The 22,684-nt window shown below is 39.8% G+C and overlaps 2 protein-coding genes across 6 annotated transcripts; one reads left to right on the forward strand and one right to left on the reverse strand.

Moving 5' to 3' along the window:
- Nucleotides 1-7: 7 nt before the first annotated feature.
- On the reverse strand, nt 8-1,634 carry tmem14ca (transmembrane protein 14Ca). The gene is made up of 5 exons (XM_076291055.1): nt 1,525-1,634; nt 931-1,037; nt 727-828; nt 496-583; nt 8-225 (listed from the first exon to the last, which is right to left on the reverse strand). The coding sequence occupies exons 2-5, from the start codon at nt 1,007-1,009 to the stop codon at nt 168-170; spliced, it is 327 nt and encodes a 108-aa protein (XP_076147170.1). The 5' UTR covers nt 1,010-1,037; nt 1,525-1,634; the 3' UTR covers nt 8-167.
- Nucleotides 1,635-11,467: 9,833 nt separating this feature from the next.
- On the forward strand, nt 11,468-21,690 carry tfap2a (transcription factor AP-2 alpha). Of its 5 annotated transcripts, none has more exons than XM_076291056.1 (8): nt 11,468-11,550; nt 13,874-14,290; nt 15,073-15,108; nt 15,233-15,284; nt 16,839-17,064; nt 17,564-17,682; nt 19,231-19,372; nt 20,197-21,690. In XM_076291056.1, the coding sequence occupies exons 1-8, from the start codon at nt 11,500-11,502 to the stop codon at nt 20,483-20,485; spliced, it is 1,332 nt and encodes a 443-aa protein (XP_076147171.1). In that variant the 5' UTR covers nt 11,468-11,499; the 3' UTR covers nt 20,486-21,690. The 5 variants fall into 5 exon arrangements, with proteins under 5 accessions (XP_076147171.1, XP_076147175.1, XP_076147172.1 ...); XM_076291057.1 differs by lacking the exon at nt 11,468-11,550 and adding an exon at nt 12,172-13,431; XM_076291058.1 differs by lacking the exon at nt 11,468-11,550 and adding an exon at nt 12,172-12,580.
- The last annotated feature ends 994 nt before the right edge of the window (nt 21,691-22,684 follow it).

Consider the following 22,684-nt stretch of genomic DNA (forward strand, 5'->3'; position numbering starts at 1 on the left):
ACGGAAATTCACAACAAATTTTATTTTACAAATTTTGACTATAATTTTATTTATACTTTTATACAAAAAGATCTGTAGGAATACATCAGAATATGTGTATTGTTATTACATACAAAAAAGCCATGAATCATGCTTGGGTTGGGGGTGAAACAATGGCTTTTAGTGCATCATGACTGCTGGGGCTTCTCCAGCATCCCATAACCGATCTTGGCAACCATCAGGACACTGCATAGATAGAGTGATAGGGTAGTTAATATAAAGACAAGACCAAAGCTTTGCTTGTTGATCCAGTGATGCTTCATGTCAGATAGTTTAATGTTTGGAAAAACAAGAATACAGAATGTTTACTGATCTTTCATGAATTAAGGAGCATGTTTTAGAAACTCAAGTCAGTGCATGTAATGATAGATACTCTGATTAAATGACTGAGTTATTAGGCTCATCTTAGATCTCCAAATGTCCTATGACAGATAGGCCTACTGTACAGCAACATACCTCGCAATACACACCAGACCGGGGGGCATGAACTTCCTGGAGCTGTAAAACCTCTTCCCCATTACGGCAGCCAAGGTCCCAGAGGTGGCTGTGGAGAGCACAGAGAAATACATTTCACAGACATCAGATAAATGCACATACTATCAGTTTGTATGAGGTACTGTAATACGCTTGGACCAAGGCTTGAGCAGAAACACGTCGGTCTCACATCGACCTAAGAATTAAGCCTACCTAAAGAAACCCAAACATTCTTTGGATCTTCGGATATCTGATAAGCCCCAACGCCTGCTAGCCCTCCAAACAAGAGGCCGGCTGCCAGGGAGGGGACACTGCCTGGAGAATTAGATAAGGAGATACGCGTTAGCATGACTAACTCCTAACAACACACTGCCAAATTAAACTACTTACTCTTTCACAAATGAAATGTTTGATCACCTGCTTTAACATATCCGAGTACTCCTCCGGATGCAACTAGGGCTGCATATCCGTATCCAGCCCAATCAACCTCCGGCATGTTCAACACCTGGACAGGTTCACGTAGCCTGCCAAGCCAATGAATGAATAGGTATATATGTTTTAGGTTTAAACTTGCCTTAAATTACATCCATGTGTAGTGAGCCAAAGTGACCAGAGATTTTACAGTAGGCTGCCCGTGTAGCGTTGACATTAGCTTAGAGCAGAGGGGTTTAACCGGTTAGGCAATGTGTGCGAGTAGCGCGCTGTCATTGCGTTCCCAAATGCAACATCCCGGATAAGCAATAAACTGACACAAAATAGCGTTTCAAATTACTTTCTTGACGATGTCATCACGGTTGGGAATTGTATTTAATGTTGCACACTGTAGGTTAGGCTACATAAAGGAAATCAAAGTAGAAGTGCCAAAATGCTTGGAAGTTGAGGTTCTGTCCTACATTCTCTTACCCTACAACAACATGGATTAAACGCTGCTTGTTTCACACTACGCTCAAACAAGTGCAACCACAATGAATAGTTAAATAGGCTTCTGATCATGTAACAGTGTATACTCACAAGACTTTCAATCCTTGACGATCAAATGGGCTACCTTTATCCCACTAAACGTCCTTTAACTAGCGCCTTGCTTGCACACCAATGCAATGGGCTTTTTGACGCCGTAACAACACACCCAAGGGCTGCTGGGAAATTGAGTCTCTTCTGCGATCTTCTAAATGCTTGTTGGTATTTTTGGAACTATACTTCCCAATAACATTGTCCAAAGGTGGCCGAACAAGTACCCAAGCGGCGTTCGAGCGTTCTTGAGAACATAACTCCGTTTTCAATCTGATCACTGACTGATTGAAGAATATTGTAAGTGGTCGTGTTAAATAACCTGTTGTGACATGTTATACGAAGCTGTAGTGGGCCAAGGCAGGGTTACATAAAACATAGATTTAGCCAATACGCAAACAAACGTATATTTAAAAAGACAAAACTAGTTTACAAGTAGCTAATGATGCGCTCTTCACCACATATGGGAAATAATGCTCATTCTGCCGCACTGTGGAAAATATGGGTAGCAGGCCTACATCAACAAACTAGGCTAGGCCACTGTATGCGTCTCTGTTTCAGGATTAATATACTCATCTAATGTGATTGCAAATATAAGGAGTGTAAAGGTCTAAATACAGTCAGTGTAAGTTCATTCTTGTATTTGGCCTATTTTTATTTTAGGATGAAGCGGCCAAGGATGTCTTAATCTGCATACCAAAACATTACGTCTAGCCATAAAATGTATGTCTGTTGGCTCAGAGTTGCTTTCATTTTCTGCAAAAAAGAGGAGATAGTTGCCTGTTAGCCTATAGAGTAAGATATAATCATGTTTATCCAGAATTGCTATCCCTGATTGCTGTATTGGCAAGTTGTGGATGATTTCGTGTGTGTGTGTGTGTGTGTGTGTGGATTGACCATAGGGTTGCCACCTGTCCAGGATTTTCCTGATTGTCCAGGATTTTCATGGTCTGTCCAGGAAAATAAAAATAAAAATCCTGGACACTGAATGACATTATTTGTTTTTATTCCACATAAGCAAAAAAGCAGAACCTAATTATGTATTCCCCCTTTTTTCTCAATACTGCCCCAGGTGTCCACAACTAAAAACTGTTGAAAATATAACAAAATAATAAAGGTCTGCTATTAAATAAAGTAATTAACTAAACAAATAACTAGAAATTGTCATTCTTACTAATTTTAGCTTTACAATTGTCGCTTAGAATGACGGTTTTTATCTGGGGTTAGATGTGCGAAAGGCGCCGTTGCTTACGAACAAAAAGGTCGATTGGATGGTCAAAATGTCCAGGATTTTTGTCAGACACAGGTGGCAACCCTAATTGACCACCAGTGAAAAGGAGGACAAAGGTGTAAAAAAGATGAAACCCCCACATTTTCTTCATTGGCTCCAAGAAAGGTGTTGAGGAGACCGAGGGTTGTCTGGGTTGCTGTGTAGCGTACGCCAAGCTAAAGCTCAGTGAAAATGCATTGCATTTGTCCACTGTTGTGTGTGGACCATGTTAAATTTACAAAAACCTTGGCAGTGTTAATGTAGTAGACCTAAACCTTTACAGCCTGTACCCAAGGTTTTCAGAGGTGAACGCACAGAGGTGGTCTGGAATATTCATCAAGCAACTGAATAGGTTACGTAAGGGATAACGGCCGCCGAGGTGTCCTGTTATACGAGGGCGAGGGGCAAAAACTCCCCGACGCGCAGCTTCCATATATTCCATATAACTGGACACACCTCGAAGGCCGTTATCCCGCTTATCACCCGGTTGCCACTGTAAATAAACACGCGGTTCTGTTTAAAAAGAAGCTCACTAGTTCAGCTTGTTGTACAACTTTAGCATGGACAGTTAGCTTGTTTACAGTTGATTCCATTGTTGGGAAGCCTGCAACCAAAAGATTCTAGAGCGCTGCAACCGTCGTCCTACTATGTTTGTTATAGTTACCATTCATAAGCATTGATATGGAACGGTGTCCTGTTATTCAGAATTAAAGGCCACCCGCCAGCCAATCAGAAAAGAGTATTTATTCTCTCCGGGTGATAATCAGTGATAACTGTAGGGCTACTAGGCAACAGAGGCATAGACCAACCAAAGACAAAATAACCAATAAAACAGTGAAATGTTGGCATAGGCCACCACTTACCAGTCCCACTAGTCCATCTTCTCATTTTGACTATATGAAGCCCATTTGACAAAGTGAAAAGAATACAGGCCATTAGTCACACTAAAATTATTTCACCTGCGCTATCCTACGCATGTGCAGAGCAGCAACACGAATCTACACCGACTGGTTAACTTTTATCTATAAATGTGCGCCCCATACGGGCCATTCATTCATTATTTGTCTACCCAACTCTAAATGCTGAGGGCCTGCTACACCTGTGCCGGTCACACCGTCACTGCCCACCTACAAGTCAGTGCAGTTTCTCTGAAACAACAACAGTTTCACACAGCAATCGAATTTGTTGGTGAGTATATAGTAATAGGCCTAATTTTGAGTTTGGTTAAGGAACATCATCAAACTGTGAAGGCCTGTGTTGGCTGGTCATGCAATTGGCAACTAGTAACGTAGGCTACAACTTCAGGTTAATCCAAAGCTAAAAGCAACTTCCCGTTTGGCATGAATTGTTGCGCAAAAACCCACGCGTAAACCTTTACATTTTGTCATTCAAAATGAACAGGCAACGTTCCATAAACATCACATTTCATTGGTTTACCGTGTTTTGGTTGGCTCTCCGTCTCCCCGCTCAGTTTTCGCTTCAGGTGGCGAATTTGGGCCTGGTTTGGCTGTAGGCTACCTTTCTTCCAGTACTGTACAGTTTTCAAAATAATCACTTGTTACAAACTGTAAAATGGTAGCTGCTAAATAGTTAAAGGAACCGTAGGTAAGAAATTTATTTATTTATTTATTTATTTAAATGTAATTCAATTAATCATAAAATGGCCCTGATTTGTCACTAGACATTAGGAAATCATGCTAATTTCAAATACTTATATCACTGACAACAGTAGTCCGGCCAGGATATCGTAATTTAAAAAAGTGAAGTTGCAGCCCTCAACTGATGTTGATGTTTACATATTTGTGTTTTAGCCTGATCCGCCACTTTCCACCTATCTAGTAATCACAAAGTCAGTAATGTTTCGGCATCTGGGTTGCCAGCTCTGCTCTAGTTACCACATCTGCAGATGTACACCGCTCTACAGTATTTTGAAAGTGATTGTAGTACCAGTTTTGGCCAAAATCCTACATACGGTTCCTTTAAATAACGGATGGAGAAAGAGAGTGCAGTGGTGAAATGATAAATTGAAAAACCTGATTACAGGGAATTAGGCTACCGTTAAAACACTGACTTCGGAATGGTACCCAGGCTAATACTGACTAGCCTTGCACAGTAATGCTCTCTTGAGCCATCACTTAAGTGAAGTAAAGTAAAGTATACTTTATTGTCCCCAAGAGGAAATGTGTCTTGGGCTTCAACACTAACAACTAAAGTTGTCGAATACCATGGAAATTATGAAATACCAATTGTTAAAAAGATTGATACTTTGGCCACAATTAGCTGGACTTATTTTCTATACCAATGCACAGATTTATGTTCATACGATTATAGTTATGATAATTTGTTGAACCCTCAATGACATAAGATAGAATGGCTCACAGAAATGAGAAAAACAGAGAACATACATGTATCACCCCATGTGTTCATGAATTTGAACATAATACAAGAACTGATTTAGTTGGTCCCCCCTCAAAATGTATTTTAAAATAAAATATCAAATACCCTAATTTTAAGTGTAACAAAATAAACTAAAAAAATACAGTAGCCACACCATTTATCTAAATAAAATACTGTATTTTTTGTATTGTCAAAATTCCTTTGCAAACCTTATCTGCTTATTTAATCTATTATTATTATATCAGTGCACTGACTGTTGATTAAGTGGACAGTGTTTGAGAGCAACTGCTTTTCTCTGCCTATGAGACATGCTATACGTCTGCAAACAGTCAACAGATCAACTATTCTGACCTGCCTGTTACATAGAGATGTAGTCAAAAAGTCACAACTAACCACATAACCTATTGAGAGCCACAGATGTGGACTTCAAGCAACCCAATGCAGTTCTAATTCTGTTGCCTTAAAAAAACGACTTCAAACTCATGGCACACTGACATATATGGAGAATGAAGTCTCTGACATTTTTAATACATGCCCAGAATGCTTGATTTTGTTTTGGATACATGGGGCACCTTTTTCAGTAGGGCAACCACTTAACCTGTTCCATATGTTTCGATTGGATGATCTGGTTAATTTGCCCACTGATGATTAAAGTCCTCAAGAAAAATAAATTGCTCAATCTGAGAGGGAATGTAAGAACAGCAATACTCACGAACATTTCCTCATTTCTCAGAAAGGTGCCTTGTGTGTCATCAGCTTTTGTGGACACATACTGTACACATCACAGTGAACGTTCCAATGTTCTATTAAAAACAGGCACACTTTTAAGTGTGGGTGAGCAAGTAACCATGTGGTTGATTGAGTAACTGGTTTAAGAGTGGGAGTGTATTGTGTGTGTCATGGGTGTAGGTTTGCATATGGACCATATGACCATCATGTCCAATAATTTGGGAGGACAAAATTGTCCCAAACAATATTTTAGCAAACTCATTTGTATTGCCTGCATTTGCCTATAGCAAACTGCATTTGTATTATTTCTGTTGTGAAGTCGTATTCATTCGACCGTTTCCTCATAAAATGGACATCTCCAGGAGAAGTTTATTTCCCTACCAAGCTAAGACCAATCCTAGGTCATTGGTGTGTGTGTGACAAACCATCTTACTCATCTTGCACTAGATCATCTTCATGAATCTCAATATTCTGAGTCTGGGCAAATGACCAAGTCAGCACCAGTCAGAGGCTACATTCATTGTTTTGCACTTTTGTGATGTCATCTCCAAAAGCATTGATGTTAACAGAAATATTTGGCAGTATTTTTCAACTACAAAAATATATATTTAAAAAACTATATTATTACCTAACCTATAAGTATGTTGATCCAAAATATGCAGCAATTTTCTTCAACCCAATAAAATACAAATTGCAAAATACTATTTTGTATTTGAAATAGGTATTTTAAATACAAGTATCATGAATACTGCCCATCCCTGGATGTATTCGAGAAAGCAGACTGAAACAGGTTATTAAACTGACATCACTGTCTGTCACTAAAGTTGTTGATGAAGCACTCTTGTAATCTGCAAACTATAGCCTATATTCTTCTTTATTTTTTAGCACGTGCAACTGCCAAAAAGCCAGACATAATTGCACAAACCAACATGAGTTACACGTAGGTTAGTTGCAGTAACTTGTCACCACCTTGACGAAGTTAACTTGCAGGTTACGCCAAATCACCTCTAGATGGTGCCCGTGGATCATAGATAAATGGCCAAACTGCCCTGAAAACAGTAGGCCTACTAAGCATCATGCGACAGCTGTCCAATTTCGAAAGCAAGTTGTTCATGATGAACAATGATTATGATGGCAATAATTCAACAACTGTCATGCAGAACCTAGCCAACTGCAGGGAAAACGCGGGGGTTCAACAGTTTTTTTTTTGGCGGCCTATTTGATAGCCCATAGAATATGTAGGCCTACGGTGTTTTTAAGAATCCCACATAAAGAAACACTTTGAGGAAATTAAATGTACTATTTCTTGTAGTTGTTCAGTTAGTAGCATACAGTTAGCCTTCTATGATGGAGACAATTTTCCCACACATTTTATGTGGCCTACTAGGCTACCTGATGGAAGCTATGTTTAACCTTTGCGTGTAGTCTGCAGCTCAGCTTGAATGGCCACGTAGCTATAACTAGTAAGTAGACTAACTAAGTAGACATTTTATAAGGCCCTATATAAAACGGTCAGGGGCTACCCAATTTTACCATAGCTTGTCGTCATATTTTTATTATTATAAAAGATTAACATTTAGACTTATCCTCGATATAAGGGAGTTCAATGCTCTGCATTTAGTCATGCGTTCTTTTTTTATACAGAAACTCTTGAAGTCAGCAGAAGAGCCCAAGACGGTTGGGCAATGCTTTTATGTGTGAAACTGACCCACATTAAATGTCTGTTACAAGACTACTTGCCTTACACTTTATCATTAGTGGCAGCTTGGGCCCATCACACATTTCTACAGGTGTTAGGCCTATTAAGAAATGTATGTCTCTCAAATACATTCATGATGCACAAAAGTCAAAGCCTTACCATAGTATCTGCGCACTTCTCTCGCAGTCAGTAGGCCGTATGAGTTCAGAAACGAAAGATGGCGCTAGAGAACCAATGATCGTGGATTGTGCATTGTGCCAAATTCTATTAATTTAAATATAGTAGTAGACGCCTTACCTTATACAGGCTGTTGACTGAGCTAGATCGTACCACACTTTTGACAAACCATCTTCGGTTCCTCCAGAAACAGAGTTTGGATAACTTATTGTGGAAAGTCCAATGATGTATATTCAAAATGAATATTTCAACTAAATTAGATATTGATTTGCACCGTTGGTCTAGTGTAAGGATTTCTTTTTTACCAAACCGAGAGAAGGGGATAACCTTCCTGTGATTGCATTAATACCATGGTAGGGCTGTTTAGATTGTCGTTGGCAAAAGTCAAATAACTGTTGACATTAGTTACAACAGTGAACATTATTTCTTAGTATTATACAAGAACAGAAAACCGCACGTTCTAGAAGTATTTCAGTACAAGGCAAATATTTTCTATAGACTGTTAGGAAATGAAAACAAGGGGTCTTGTTCAGTTAAATGCGCGTTTGAGCTATTCAAATCCAAAATTGGACGACTTGTTATAACTTGGATGCACTCCACTGGGTAATTGCAAAATATTTCATGTTTGAATTGGCTGAAGCCTGCCAATAATGACTTTTACTGTTCATTAAGCGAATAGAGAGTTGTGTTTGATGCAACAGGAACAATTCCATAAGCGCATGCATCTGTCCTCACACCGCTTCAGAGCAAACAAACAGCCTTAACTGTGCACATGTAGATGAAAAATATTCATCTTCATTTGAAAAATCTTTCACGTCTTTGACATATATACACTAAATTCCTTTTGTGTTTTGTTTTGTTTTACCATTAAAATGATGTTACGAAAAATGTTAAACAACTTTGAGCGCAGTGTAGGTGATGCATGGTCATTTAAAACAAAAGACCTCTGAACTTATTCTCACCTCCATGTGTGCACGTGTTGCTCTACTAAACAGTCATGTCCTTAGGATCTGGGCTCATTGAAATTTGTCTGGGGGGGGGGGGGGGGTCGCATATGCCTACTTTTGTTAAAAATAAACCGATTATAAATTATTGATCGCCCTACACTTACAACTGGCGCGTGATGCAAAAGCCTTTCTCGTGTATTCGAAGGGAATGAAGATATGTAGATTTGTTGACATTATTCAAATTGTATTTATTTTCGGAAAAAATCCTGTAAAAACAACCAAGCCCAAAATATACACACCTGCGCAGAGAAGTATTGAACTGTTTCTTCTTATCCATATTTTTTAGCATGATTTTCTAAAATCTTGCAGTCAAAATGTAAACATATATAGACCACGGATTTTGGTCGGTTTTCTAGATCTTACAAATCTAACGTACAGACATTTCTTTCACCGTTAACCACAAAGCAAACTTTTGGCAAACCAATTTTCTTTGCATTTTTGAGAGGTGCCAGGTGCTTATGGGAAGGATAAGGTAGTATGATGCAGCAGATTAACATCTGGAGATGTCCACAGGGGGGTAATATAAGAAAGACGTTCTTGGCAATACCTCCTCAGGTAGTCTCTGAACTCAGGTAAATTAGTATAGCCTACACACCAAGCGCAATGCAATGCGCATGCGTACCAGAGTGGCGTTCTTTTTTTTTACGGCCAGGTGAGCTCATCTAGTCCAGGTAAAAACATATTTGCCGTAAGGACCGAAGGCTCAATGAGATAACACACCGTGTGTTCTAGCTTAGCCTACATATCAAGACCGACGGCAAAAAACAATGTCAGTTATGGCCAAAATGGGGGACTGGCAGGTATGTGCCTTTTCTTTTTCACACAACGGTCTATGGTGACCGAGTGGTAACACGTTTACACATGTGTTGTCTAATCAGTGTCGATTTTCTATGGTCATGCCCAACATGCAGTGAAGATAATGCATTTTAGAGTGACTGTCATTTTAACCGATACAACAAACTATTTCAAATATTGTCGTCAAACGTCAAATAGTTTTAAACTTTGCTGAGGTGAACGTTTAGAAGTAATTCTGAAGTTGAAATTGAATTGAAAACCATAGAAAGAAGGACCTGTTCATGCTGACTTCCTATTATTACAAATCTCAAATTACAAAACCAATATATAATGGGCCAGTCTTCTAGTGCGTTGCGCAAAGCAGTTGAAAACGTGCCTTGGTGAAATACATGCTAAAAGAGCAAGTCTACATCTAGAGAGAGAATCTCAGGAATATGATTAGGAAAATGTAATTCATAGATTTAAGCCTGGGATATCGAGCTGTAAATTTCTTTGGATAAGGCCCACTGCCACTGATTTGAGATTTGTCAACAGTTTGTTTCATCCGAATTGACTTATTCATCCACACATCTAAAATAACAGAATTCTATTTAGTTGACTGAATGGAAAATGCTCGCTTCGTGTTTGCAAGCTTACATGCCATTTACGATGTTAGGACTACATTTCCCCCTCATTTCTGTGATGGTTCTGGCAGTTTTTGTCTCACTTGTTTTATGCCCATAGCATGATTTTACATCCTAAAGTTGTGTAAAACAAACAAAAAACAAGTTCTGTGGTGCGGTGAGACAGACTTGGTTGTTTCAGTGTAGTTTCAGCTCAGCATACCCCCACCAAATAGCAACAAAGCAGGCACACACAGACCCACACACCCATCGAGATTTGATGCAACTTTCTCGGGGTTCATTGTCATTGTAGACTTGTCTCACTCGCCTCTCATTCATGACAACTAGTTTAGAGCTACTCCACCAAAAATGGTAATGTGGGCATAGGTAGGCCAACGCCTTGGAGTTTGGAGACCTGTCTCTTGACCCGCAACCTGGGGTGCTTGCGACGCCGCCGAGAAAGGCTAAACTTAACTACTCTAGAGGCTCATTCAAATTTAACAACCCATGTTGTTGTGTTAATTATTTACATTTCTAGAATTGTGCCCTTACATGTCGTCAATAGACTCGGTACACTCGCTCCAGAATTAGCCTATTTTACATAACAGTGCAGGGTCTGCTCCTTAAATCTCGGATCTCAATGGGACTAAAACAACAGTCTATGAAAATAAGACAGGCTACAAAGTGTTTAAAGGCGGCAAAGTGACTCCGTATTTGCATTAGGTGGCACGCTCTCTGTGAGAAAGTAATAATGGGATCTTAAATCCTGACGCCACCATGTGTCGGTATCATTCAAATCAAATGTGTCACTTGTTTAAAATGCCATGATCTAAATACCGAGAGAAGTCTCAGAAAAAGTCATCATGTCTGTCATTGGCATCAAGTTGTTTTCCGATAGAATCCCATTTTGACTGAAGTAAAGTCAAAGTAGTCTGGAATAGGCTACCTTATGTAGGTTAATAGTCATTGTTTTCAAGGGAAAATATCTTGATGTCTACACGTGATTACAGCTCATATTTTGTGGGAGGTTAAATATACATTCAGCCGTGGCAAGCAAGGTATCGTCCCAGTTTTGTACCTGTGCTGTCCATTGGTGTTGGGCAAAGAGGAATCAAAGCGGCTGTTGATATGCTAATGAGAAATGCGAGTGTTATTACAGTAGCGCGCGAGCCTTTCTCTTTCACCATTAGAGGGAGATCTGAGAGCGCGAGAGAGAGCGAGCTCACCCAAAAACCCATCCAATCCAGGGCGCTATTTACTGTGTAAAAACAAGATCAGGCGCACTTCATATACTCACAGCCGATGAAAATGCTTTGGAAATTAACTGATAATATTAAATATGAAGACTGCGAGGTAAGAAGTTTAGTCTGACTTTTATTGCAATTTTGCACGAAAATGCAAAACATTTCAGCACGTTTGCACAGATGTAGCACTATTAAAAGAATAAAAATGTTTGCATGATGTTAACGGATGTGTAATATAGTGTAGATATCTTACACGTTGTTTTACAAAAAGTTAGTAATATCGTATATTGCAATAATAATTACAGCATGTCATGATAGTAGTTTTATTGTTACCAAAACTATTTTAATGTAGCCTACTTTGTTGATAAATTACACCAAAATACAAAATAGCCTTTTTCTCATTTTTCCTTACATTTACTTGCGTATGGTGACAGAATTGTAAAACTTGTGCGTAATACCATATATATATATATATATATATATATATATATATATATTCAAAAATATACAGACAGTTTTGCATCACCTCATAATTTCCAATATTAATGATGAAATAAGCGACTTTTTTATTTAGTGTATTAAATTATGCTGTGTATTTTGAGCCCGTGTGCACTTTGCGCGTTGGCCATGATTAGTGCATGGAGAAAAAGTTTTGGCACTAATATTTGGGAGTTGTTTCGGAGTGGTGCAGCCAGTTAAACGTGTTTTTTTTGCCCGCGCCTGGTGTGCAGGAGGCAAGCCGTGAGTAGCAAAGGAACTCGAGGCTTCTCTCGATGTGTTTTGCGCTTCGTTTTTCCTGTTCGGCGAATATGCCGGTGCTAATCGAAATAGGTTGTTTTCTGTGAAGTTGTTTCATAAGTAGACTTCTGTTTCGCGTCCAGTAACCCAAAATGATCGCGTGTCTGTAGCCTGGCAAGGGAGTTTTTTTTTCTCTCTCTCTCTGTCGTGTTTTGTATGAGTGCATATGTGTGCGTGTGTTTGTACGGAGAGAGAGTGGATTCGTAAGAAAACTTTGGAATACGTTTGCTCTGAGTGTCCAAAAGCTCGGTCGCTGGACATTGGATTGTAGCGGTATAGCCGTGGATAGATTCGTTGGAGCAAATCTACAGGCCATGGAAACCAAGACGTCTGAAGCTGAGGTAAAATGAGAGCAACGACAGGGAGGGAAAAAAGAAAAAAAAACAATAGAAGAGAGCGCGTAGACTGCCACCTTATGAACATTACAAATATGCGAGCAAGTGTGCCCATGCGCCTCGGTTAGGTGTTCATAAAAAGCAGAGATTCACATTGTTTCCTTCCTTAGCTCTTCCTTTCGTCGTTGCCTCCGTCATTCTGCCTTTCTTTCACTTTTGCTTGCCCTCGAACCTTTTAAAATGTTCCCCCCTCTCTCTGATTCGTCAGACGCAAGAGAATGTCCCTCTTTTTGTCTCCCTCTCCCTCTCTCTCCCCCTCACTCCCTCTCTTTCTCTCCCCATCTCTGATTAGATATACTGATTCCTCATTCAATGGACGTCATTTAGTGCAGACTCTGCCTTGAGTTGCTTCCTCGCTTCACGCTCGATTTCCGACCATTCTTCCCTTATTAAGTATTCGTGTAATATTAATAGTCATGAATATCTGCTATTAGGAGTCCAAGGGAAGAGGCAGCTCTTTGCTAATATGAGCTCAAGCGAGGGAACAGCTCAGTGACAGAGCAAGAAGACGGAAAAGGGATATAAGAAACTTTAACAATAACCCGCAAGAGAACAACGCTGCATTTTCACAGCAAATGAAGGACAGCAGGAATTTTACCCACTTCTGATGGATTATCGTCCGTTTGCTGTGCATATCTGAACGATTGGGCATCGCCACCTCGTTTAAGAATCCGCATTGGGTTTATTTTCTTTGGTCGTTCATTTCGTTGTTTTGTCAGCGGTTTCTATCTCAAATTCTTTCGTTTTGAACTGCTCGGAAAGCTTCGCAGATGTTAGTGCACAGTTTTTCCGCGATGGTGAGTAGTATTTGTTGGTGAAGAAAAGACTTGGATGTTGCACTTATGCCGTTGTAAAATCTTGAGTTCTTGTTAAATCTGTTTGGCATGGAAATAAATTGTATTTCTGCATCATGGTTTTAGGCAGTGTTAACCTATTTAGTATTTTTTGTCGTGTTTTGAAGAATGGAGTAGGCTATCTGAACGTCAGTTAAATATAAATAAATATTCATGGAAAATCCTCAGAAATAATGGTCAATAATTTAAATGGTGACGCGACTACGCAATATTTTATAATAATAATGATTATTATTATTATTATTATCATTAATAATTTTCATTATTATTATTATTGCCATTGATCAACAGTCATTGTAGCACTGACTAGGTTGGTCTTAAACGTGGCTTAAATATTTGGTCATTGCCCAAAATTAAAGATTCTAATTGCACCATTTTCTTTTAGGATCGTCACGACGGTACCAGCAATGGGACAGCCAGGCTACCTCAGCTGGGGAGCGTGGGCCAGTCTCCTTACACCAGCGCCCCACCGCTTTCCCACACCCCGAACTCCGACTTCCAGCCGCCGTACTTTCCTCCGCCCTACCAGCCCATCTACCCGCAGTCTCAGGACCCTTACTCGCACGTCAACGACCCATACTCCCTCAACTCGCTGCACGCTCAGCCGCAGCCGCAGCACCCAGGCTGGCCAGGCCAGAGGCAGAGCCAGGAGACCAGCTTGCTGCACCAGCATCGCCTGCCACATCAGCTGTGCAGGGAGTACCGGAGGGAAGTGCTTCTTCCTTCGGGACACGGAATAGAAACAGGAATCTCTGATTCTATCCCCATCCATGGAATACCTCATTCTTTAGAAGATGTTCAGGTAAGACGGCTTGTCCATTAAAGTTACTTCACATGAATTACTACTGAAAAAATATAGCCTACCATAATCCATAGTATTTTAGTTTTGATGGTGATGTTATCTGTTTCCATTAATGGGTTATTTTGAAACTGTAGAGGAAAACATGGGTTATAATGGACAAATTATATTAAAAAATGTATTACACACTAAATTAAATATTTCTTTCAAGGAGGCCATCATACCCGTGAAAAGTATTGTATTACCATACTAAATCATAAAGTAGCCTACATATTTTGAGACGTGGCATATCACTGTATCATTTTTTCCGAAACTCAGCTACCAGACTTTTTCTTAAAATTATCATTAAATGTATCTGTTAAAAGCTGTTAGTTTTGTTATCTGAAAAATTCAGTGGCAGGTGAACATACAAGCTGTTTAGTTGAATTAATTATCATAATTATTTCTGCAAAGGTCGACAATAAGTGTTATTTTTATTTTATATTATTTTATTTGTTGGGCGTAATGTGTAAATACATCTTGCAGTCCCGTAAGCTAGCCTACTTTATGAGCTTGCCTGCCCCTGTTTGAATCTGACGCGTGCCTATCCATGTAGGGTTTTTATTTACATTTTAAATGAACACTGAATTATTTTTTCAAGTGAGGGAATTCGATGTGCTACAGTGCATTTATTTGATCACATCTTTCACTCTCTCTATTTCGTCAGTTACACCCATACCTCATTTAATTTAATCTAGTCGCGCCACACAAAAATCAATATTTTGTTTTGTTTTTCCACATTGAAGTCTCTGGCCTTGTACTCAGCGGCTTGCTTTCAAATGGTTAGTCTTCTGATTTAAATATTCATTCACATTCACATGTTGATGAAAGCCAAGCAGATGGACATTATTATTTCTTAGTATTTCCACAAGGTCACTAATGTTTGCTTTGTGTTTTGCATTTCAGCACGTCGAAGATCAAGGCATCCACATCCCAGATCAGACTGTAATTAAGAAAGGTAAGCAATTTTCCACCAAATACCGTGCCTCGTTCTATAACCAGGGCAGCACTGCATAGCCGTCACTGTTAGCGCTCAGGGGTTGTTGCACTGCAAAGGAATTGGCTAATTTGTAGGCCTTGAGTTAGAGCCCGGTGCCTAGCAATACAGCGCCATCAATTTGCATGAGTCTTGAGGAGTAGGCTAGGCTCTTGCTACGATGCGCCCTATATAACAGTCTGTTAATGCGATAGCACTTGTTTTATCTTTTGTTGCTCTCCACGCTTCGGGACTAAATCTAAAATGGCAGCTCTTAGTAGTGTAAGCTACGTGTAACACTAGGGGGGAACGCAACGAGCAGATGAGCAAATCCCCGAAATGATATACTCATCTTTACATATCCTTTAAGACAACTCATCTAAGCCACAATTTACATTGATCCCCGTTGTGTTGTTGGAGATATGTGGATTCAGAAGCATAGTTTCTCATAAAAATAAGAAACTCACAGGCTAGGAATTTGGTTGTTGAAAATGTGATCTCCCCTGGCTTGGTTTTAACGACGACATTGCTGCACGATGCTTTTTTTGTCTGGCAAAATTAGAAAGTGAATCCTGAAGGTTGTGAATCTTGATGCTCTTTCCACAGCAACATGATAATTGGCTCTTATATTAGTAATCTCAAGAGTTCGTTTTACTGCTCTTGTCTCTATTTGCCTCCCTTGAGCTATTAATGTCACAAGTGATCTATCCGAAAGTGCTTGTGCCTTTGTCTCCGGTTACCACTCACCAAGGGGTAACCCTTGCAACTAAATAACACGCACAACGCTATCATCTGGCCCGTAGGATTGTGTGGGATATGCGTTGTGTATGTGTGTGTGCGTGCATGCAAGCGCGTGCGCGCGAGCTGGTGCGTGCATGAGCACCTTCAGTGCGTGCTTTTGAACCATGCATGCCCTCTTGTGAATTGCAAACAAATTCTCCAGTGGTGTAGCTTCGTACTGCGTTCTTTCACCGCATCACGCTGCGAAAATAACTTCAAAGCAATATAAGTGATGACAATTCGTATTGACATTAATTATTGAACAACCAATTTTTATTATAATTTCGTTACTGTTTTAATTAGCTTCACACAAATTATACACGGGCTTCGTATATTGTTTACAGATGCATTGTTTGTCTCATTCATTCAGTGGCCCCTTGGTGGGTCTTGCCGTTAATGTCAGACTCAAAGCAATCCTGTGCACTTCTCACCATCATATTCCCCGCGCATAGGGTTGGGATAATATTAAATATTTTGATGGGTAGGCCACTTCATTACCCCAGGCACATTCAAGCTGTTACATTCATAAGATGCATGAAAAGGCACTGCTATCGAATCTATTTTCTTTCATTCGGCGTTTTCATTCCGATAACACTATATTGCCTTTGATTCTGCGTGTTCTGAGATGAGGGTAGGCACCACACTCGAGCTACACAATTTGGCTGCTCTGAGGTTCAGGATTGTAATTCATCTTTTGCTTTGTCGTCCTGGTTTAAATCGAACTTCTATAACCATGTCCATGTTCTCTCTTCGCAGGGCCTGTTTCTTTATCTAAGAACAACAACGTCTCGGCCATCCCTCTTAATAAGGATGGTCTATTTGGTGGAGTGGTGAATGGAAACGAAGTGTTCTGTTCGGTTCCGGGTCGCCTGTCTCTTCTTAGTTCAACATCAAAGTACAAGGTCACGGTGGCGGAAGTGCAGAGACGCCTCTCGCCACCTGAATGCCTAAACGCCTCTCTACTCGGCGGGGTGTTGAGAAGGTGAGTTGGACCTCTAAGATTTTTTTTTCTCTAAATGCCATCCATAATTACATTACAGCGACCACTGCCCTGTGCGTAAACATAACCAAGATGGCAGCCCATCCCACAGGCATTTTATTATTTCAAACATTACTGCTATTAGATTTATGTCTTCAAGGCCTGAATTGGACTGTATTGTACGTAGGGCTATCCTAGTTGCAGAATAAAATACCCTAAATCAGAATACAATTAAATGTTAACTCTTGTAACAGAATTTCAACTGAAATTAGGCCACATTTCGTGCATAATATTATTACGCAGAGCCAACATGTAGATGCACCATCACAGAGTAAAGACACAAACACTATTAGTATAACACAACTTTTGAGTTTGACTCGTACATTCACCTAAATATTGAATAAAACTCCAAATCTCGATGTGCTCCTTGTTCAGGGGCTTAGGCTGACAGTTCTGGAGAGACAAAATGGCAAACGTAAAACCTTGTTTTTTTTCCCCACAGGGCCAAATCCAAGAACGGAGGAAGATCCTTACGAGAGAAATTGGATAAAATCGGATTAAATCTACCTGCAGGTAGACGCAAGGCTGCCAACGTAACCCTGCTGACGTCACTCGTGGAAGGTAAGAAAAACTGTAAATGATACGAGTTCGGTGCCCGTGATGGCAGGTGCTTTGAGCGGTTACATGGGGGCCATTCCATATCAGCATACGCGCTCATCCGTATAATTTGGATTGAGTGTGCCCTACAAGCAACAATGCATGAAGGATATGTGTGTTTCAAAGAAAAAGGATGACAATAATTTCAGGAGCTTTGGGCGATTATAGAGAGGAAGAGGGGGAAGTTAACTTACCTGTGGGTAAATGTGAAGCATTGCGATCAAATGTAGGCCTGCAAGGCTGCAGAGTTGGATGACAGTTTACATGGCCTACTTTACGCCAGATGGCTAGTCCTTGTTGTTTTTACTGTCTTGGTAGCATCATGGATTGCTTATTTAATGGCTGCATTTGTGTAGAGGTTAGACAGATAACTAATTAACCACCAATGTAACAGATAATGACTACCATGGCGGCGCAAAATCGCAGGAATGTTATTTATTATGTTACTACTCCAGTTGTTACACAGCAGACTGTTAATAGTAGCTTAGTGCATGGTGTTTTAATGGAATAAAACTGACCTGTGGGTTGTGAGCTTATTATGAAAAATAAATGAGTTAATTATGTTTCAGTGTGAGGATGCCATTGTTGTAGAATAAATCCATTCTGCTTGCAAAGTTGAACCTTATTATTCAGTGCGGTGGTATTTGTGAGCTGTGGGTTTTTAAAGGTGAAAGCTTGGGACGGTTCATTGGTTCCTGTTAATCATTATAGTCGAAGACTGAATGCAATATTCATTGTGCTTCACTGAAATTTGGTGCTGTATGGTAATGAGCCTGAAGAAATGTATGATTCCTTCTGATAAAGCGGAGGAGGTGGGGGCTGGGGAGGCAAAGGGAGTCGGTTATTTAGTGAAGGGACACTGCGTTTCTCAAGTGCTGTTATTGTTTATGATCCGCTCCATTTTATGGAAACGAGTTTACTGGACTTGCGCTTTGATGCTAATTGGCGCATGCGTTCTTCCGGGCTTGAAGCTTATGACAGGAAGCCCCGCAGTTAAAACCCAACTGTTTCAGGAAATTAAAACCAAAGACTTGGAAAAAAATCAACAAAACAGTGCGACTTCAATGGAATTGCCCTTTAATTCTCAAGGCTAAAGTATGTAAGAGTAAGATTTATCTGTAGCCGTTTGGAATTGTTTTCCTGAATTTGTCAATCTGTCAGACAACCAATATTGTTTGGAGACATCACGAATCAGTGCTTTGTTTATGGTTAACGCCCACAGTCGGATGGTATTTGCAGTCATCGTGTTATGACGTTCTCTGATATTTGGCAATTTATGCACAAAATAATGAATTCAGCCACAGTGAAGTGTCCACAATATTTCATATCCCACTGTGCTATTGAGGATGCAGGTGCTGTGTATCAAAATTGATGCCTCAGAGCAGGCCTTCTTTGGCCGATCACATTAATTAGATGAATAATGTGTTAAGTGGAAGTGTTAATTGGTCCATATTTGATGTCAGTAATTTAGAGCAATATATTACACACTCAACCCCGTTTTTTTCCTCTTAGGCGAAGCCGTGCATCTTGCCAGGGATTTCGGTTATGTATGCGAGACTGAGTTCCCCGCCAAGGCAATAGCTGAATATGTAAACCGTCAGCATTCCGACCCAAATGAGCAAGTCCAAAGAAAAAACATGCTTTTGGCTTCAAAGTAAGTTCCATACTTAAATATCAGATTTTCAATGACTTATTGCCATGTTTACAGATAATCGTCTTTTACTTGCATTTGAAGTGTCTTACAATTTCAAAATTTGAGCCATTTGAATAATCACAGTTTTCATAGGCATGTTTCCATATAGCCTACTGTCATGCCATTACTATAACTTATTGGTTTTATTTCATAACATTTTGAGAGATTGATATAAGTTTAAGACAAATGCAGTGGTAGACTGTAGTTAAGCAGCCAATTAAAATGCACGCTGCCTTCAGTGTAGTCATCAAAGAAGACACGTGCACAGCCCTAACACGTTCTCCAGAGGTGACACATTCTAGAAACACTACTTGTAGTAGTAGTAGTAGTAACAATAATAATAATAATAATAATAATAATAATAATAATAATAATAATAGCCTAATAATAATAATAATAATAATAACAACAAATAATAATAATGATGATAAACAGTTTTGTAGTCTCACTGTTTAGACGGTGATCTGTCTTGGCAACAGTCCTGTTAGGCCCAATTGGTCTACCACTGATACGAACATAAACCTATTTAACCGGGTTCACGTCTTTGGCCGTGTTTTGACAGTGTAATCAAATGTCAAAAGTAACACAGAGGCCACTGGGGAACCCCAATCCTGACACTGACGACAGTGCCCATGACAGACGTTGCCATTACATTATTTTTTCAACTTCTTGAGTTTGGTCCGGCTCAAGGCCTGACCCCAAAAAGGAACCAGCTTGACATCTGCATGTGTAATTAAATGACTGACGCCGACAGCTCATGCGTTTGCATTTGTCTTTCTTTTTAGACAAATCTGCAAAGAGTTCACAGACCTGCTTTCCCAGGACCGCTCGCCCTTGGGGAATTCTCGCCCACAGCCCATTCTTGAGCCAGGGATTCAGAGTTGTTTGACCCATTTCAGTCTCATTTCGCACGGATTCGGGACCCCGGCCATGTGCGCAGCTCTCACCGCGCTGCAGAACTATCTAACCGAGGCAATAAAAGCCATGGACAAAATGTACCTCAACAACAATCCCAACAGCCACTCTGACAGCGGCTCTAAAGGCGGAGACAAAGATGAGAAACACAGAAAGTGATTCCCCGATTCTTTCAAATCCCTATAAATATTATAAATACATATTAAAATACAAATACTATTGATCAAGACGTCAACGTTACGTGCCACTTCCAGACCTTACACCTTACAACTCGTTTGTTTTGACCGTCATTATACCCTGGATTCACGGGAGATGACTTCCCAACAAGAAGAGGAAAGACACATGCGAAACTCACGAAAATGCACCGAGGAACAGCTACAGAGTGCTGTGTGTGCGTGAGTGTGTACGGAGAAGAGAAAAGGAGAGCGAGTGAAAAAAACGGTCTACCACATGATAACTTTAAATACACTCCCTCTTTTTCATGAGCTACATTGGACTGATATCCAGCGAGCCCTCAATATCTTCATTTACGATTGTAGCCACATGACAAAAAAGTGGGAAAAGGATGATTTCTTTTTTATCAGTATTGTGAATAATAAACTTGAAAAAATGATCCACGGTTCCATACAATGTCTTCAGCTTAAAAAAAAGACTTTCACTCTGAGCGACCAACTTGAACTTTTGAATTTCAACACGATTCGCGGTTGTATGAGGGAATCTGTGTTCATGTATGTATATATTTATTTATGTGTAATTTAATGGGAATTGTAAATATGGTGAGTCTGTTGAAACTTCTTTTTTTATTTATCTGGTGCCTCCTGTTTTAGTGGGTTTAAATATTCGGTTAGTTCTTCATGTGGTTTTATGGTTCTTAGAAAAAGAGAAGTTTGGGGTATTTTTTCCTCTGGGATATTTCAGTTCAGCCCTCTTGTAGCATGTTGAGGCGACATTGAAGCAAGTGAACAAATTGAATTGAAATAAAAGATTCCATCTCAATATCATCCTTACGCCATTCAGTTTTATAAAAAAAATACATAAGAGCCCTGATGAGAATTGTTTGTGTTTCTATTTTCTTGTTTTTATACAAGCTTTCATGTGTTGTGCCAATCAGAATACGTTTCACCTCTTGTTCTTCCCTTCAAGCACCATAAGAGCAATAAATGGATATTGTCTTTTGAATTTTTTTAATTGTTCGGAGAAATTCAAAACATTTGGGACCATCTGATATCTTGTATGTCCAATGTCCAAATTGGAGGCGGTTTTAGCTGTATTGTATAGACCTGTGCTGGCAATAGTTCCCATGCCTGTCAATGTATTATAGTCCTTTGTTGCCCAGAAAAAAAATAAATATTTGATACGCTTCATGTTGATTTTACTCATATCTTTTATTTTTATTCAGCGGTTCCTGCGCCCGGGTATGTTTCGTGCTTGGCATTTTTTTTCTTTTTTTTTATTCACTACGGTTACAGTAATTGAGTTTAACTCTCCCTTGGCGGTTGCTCTTCGCAATAAGCAGTTGAACCCATTGTTTCCCTCAAGTATAATAAAAAAAAAAAACTTACTTTAAACTTCTCGTTCAGAGCACAGGATCATTCAAACATGGCGCTGGGCGTTTTTCCAAGCCAAATGACACACAAAACAACGAACACTCATATGTGTTTGAAGTGTGTGTGTGTGTGTGTAGTTTCAGCCCTAAAGCCAAACTCCTCTTAAAATCAGTCAGATATATGCGTGTGCGGAGGATCATTACGTCTTTTTTTCTTCTTTTTTTACCTCATTGCAACTTGAGGTAGGCATCATGTTTCGAACATTGGCTCAAGTAAGAGATTGGTCAGCTATTTGTTATTGTAAAAAAGGAATGTCTAGTCTGGTTCCATCGCAGTCAGTTCGAATAAAATTAAGAAAATCCAATTTCAGCATTATCTTGTTAATACGAAAAACAACCTCATTCAAGAATGTGGAAAATGGCCGCTCTTGTCATGTTTTGGTCTGATCTAATTTCTAGTCCAAGGCCCAGTGTGGTCATTTGTTATTCATGGGAATTAGCACGTGTGTGAGCGCACCTTGTAGTGTACTATTTGTGCGCGCAAGTGTGCAGGAACTCGGCGTTATATAACCAAAACTCAAATTGAATTTGATTGTTTATTGATACCATGCACCCCGAAATCAATCTTCAGCGAAGCATGTCAAGTCAAGCCTGGTTGAATATGTGTGTCCTCTCTCACTCTCTGTTGCCTCCATGTTAGTTTCAAGTGCAGCCACAGCTAGAGCAGCAGCATTGAGAGAAAACGCACAAACACACACACACACACACGTGAGCGGATTTTCTCCACCATAGCGGTCATTTGTTATCCGCAT

Source organism: Alosa pseudoharengus, unplaced genomic scaffold (genome assembly GCF_046254945.1).
Source record: "Alosa pseudoharengus isolate Yale_2024_CS ecotype anadromous, Long Island Sound unplaced genomic scaffold, YU_APseudo_1.1 YU_APseudo_1.1_scf_18, whole genome shotgun sequence".
Taxonomy (NCBI): Eukaryota; Metazoa; Chordata; class Actinopteri; order Clupeiformes; family Clupeidae; genus Alosa; species Alosa pseudoharengus.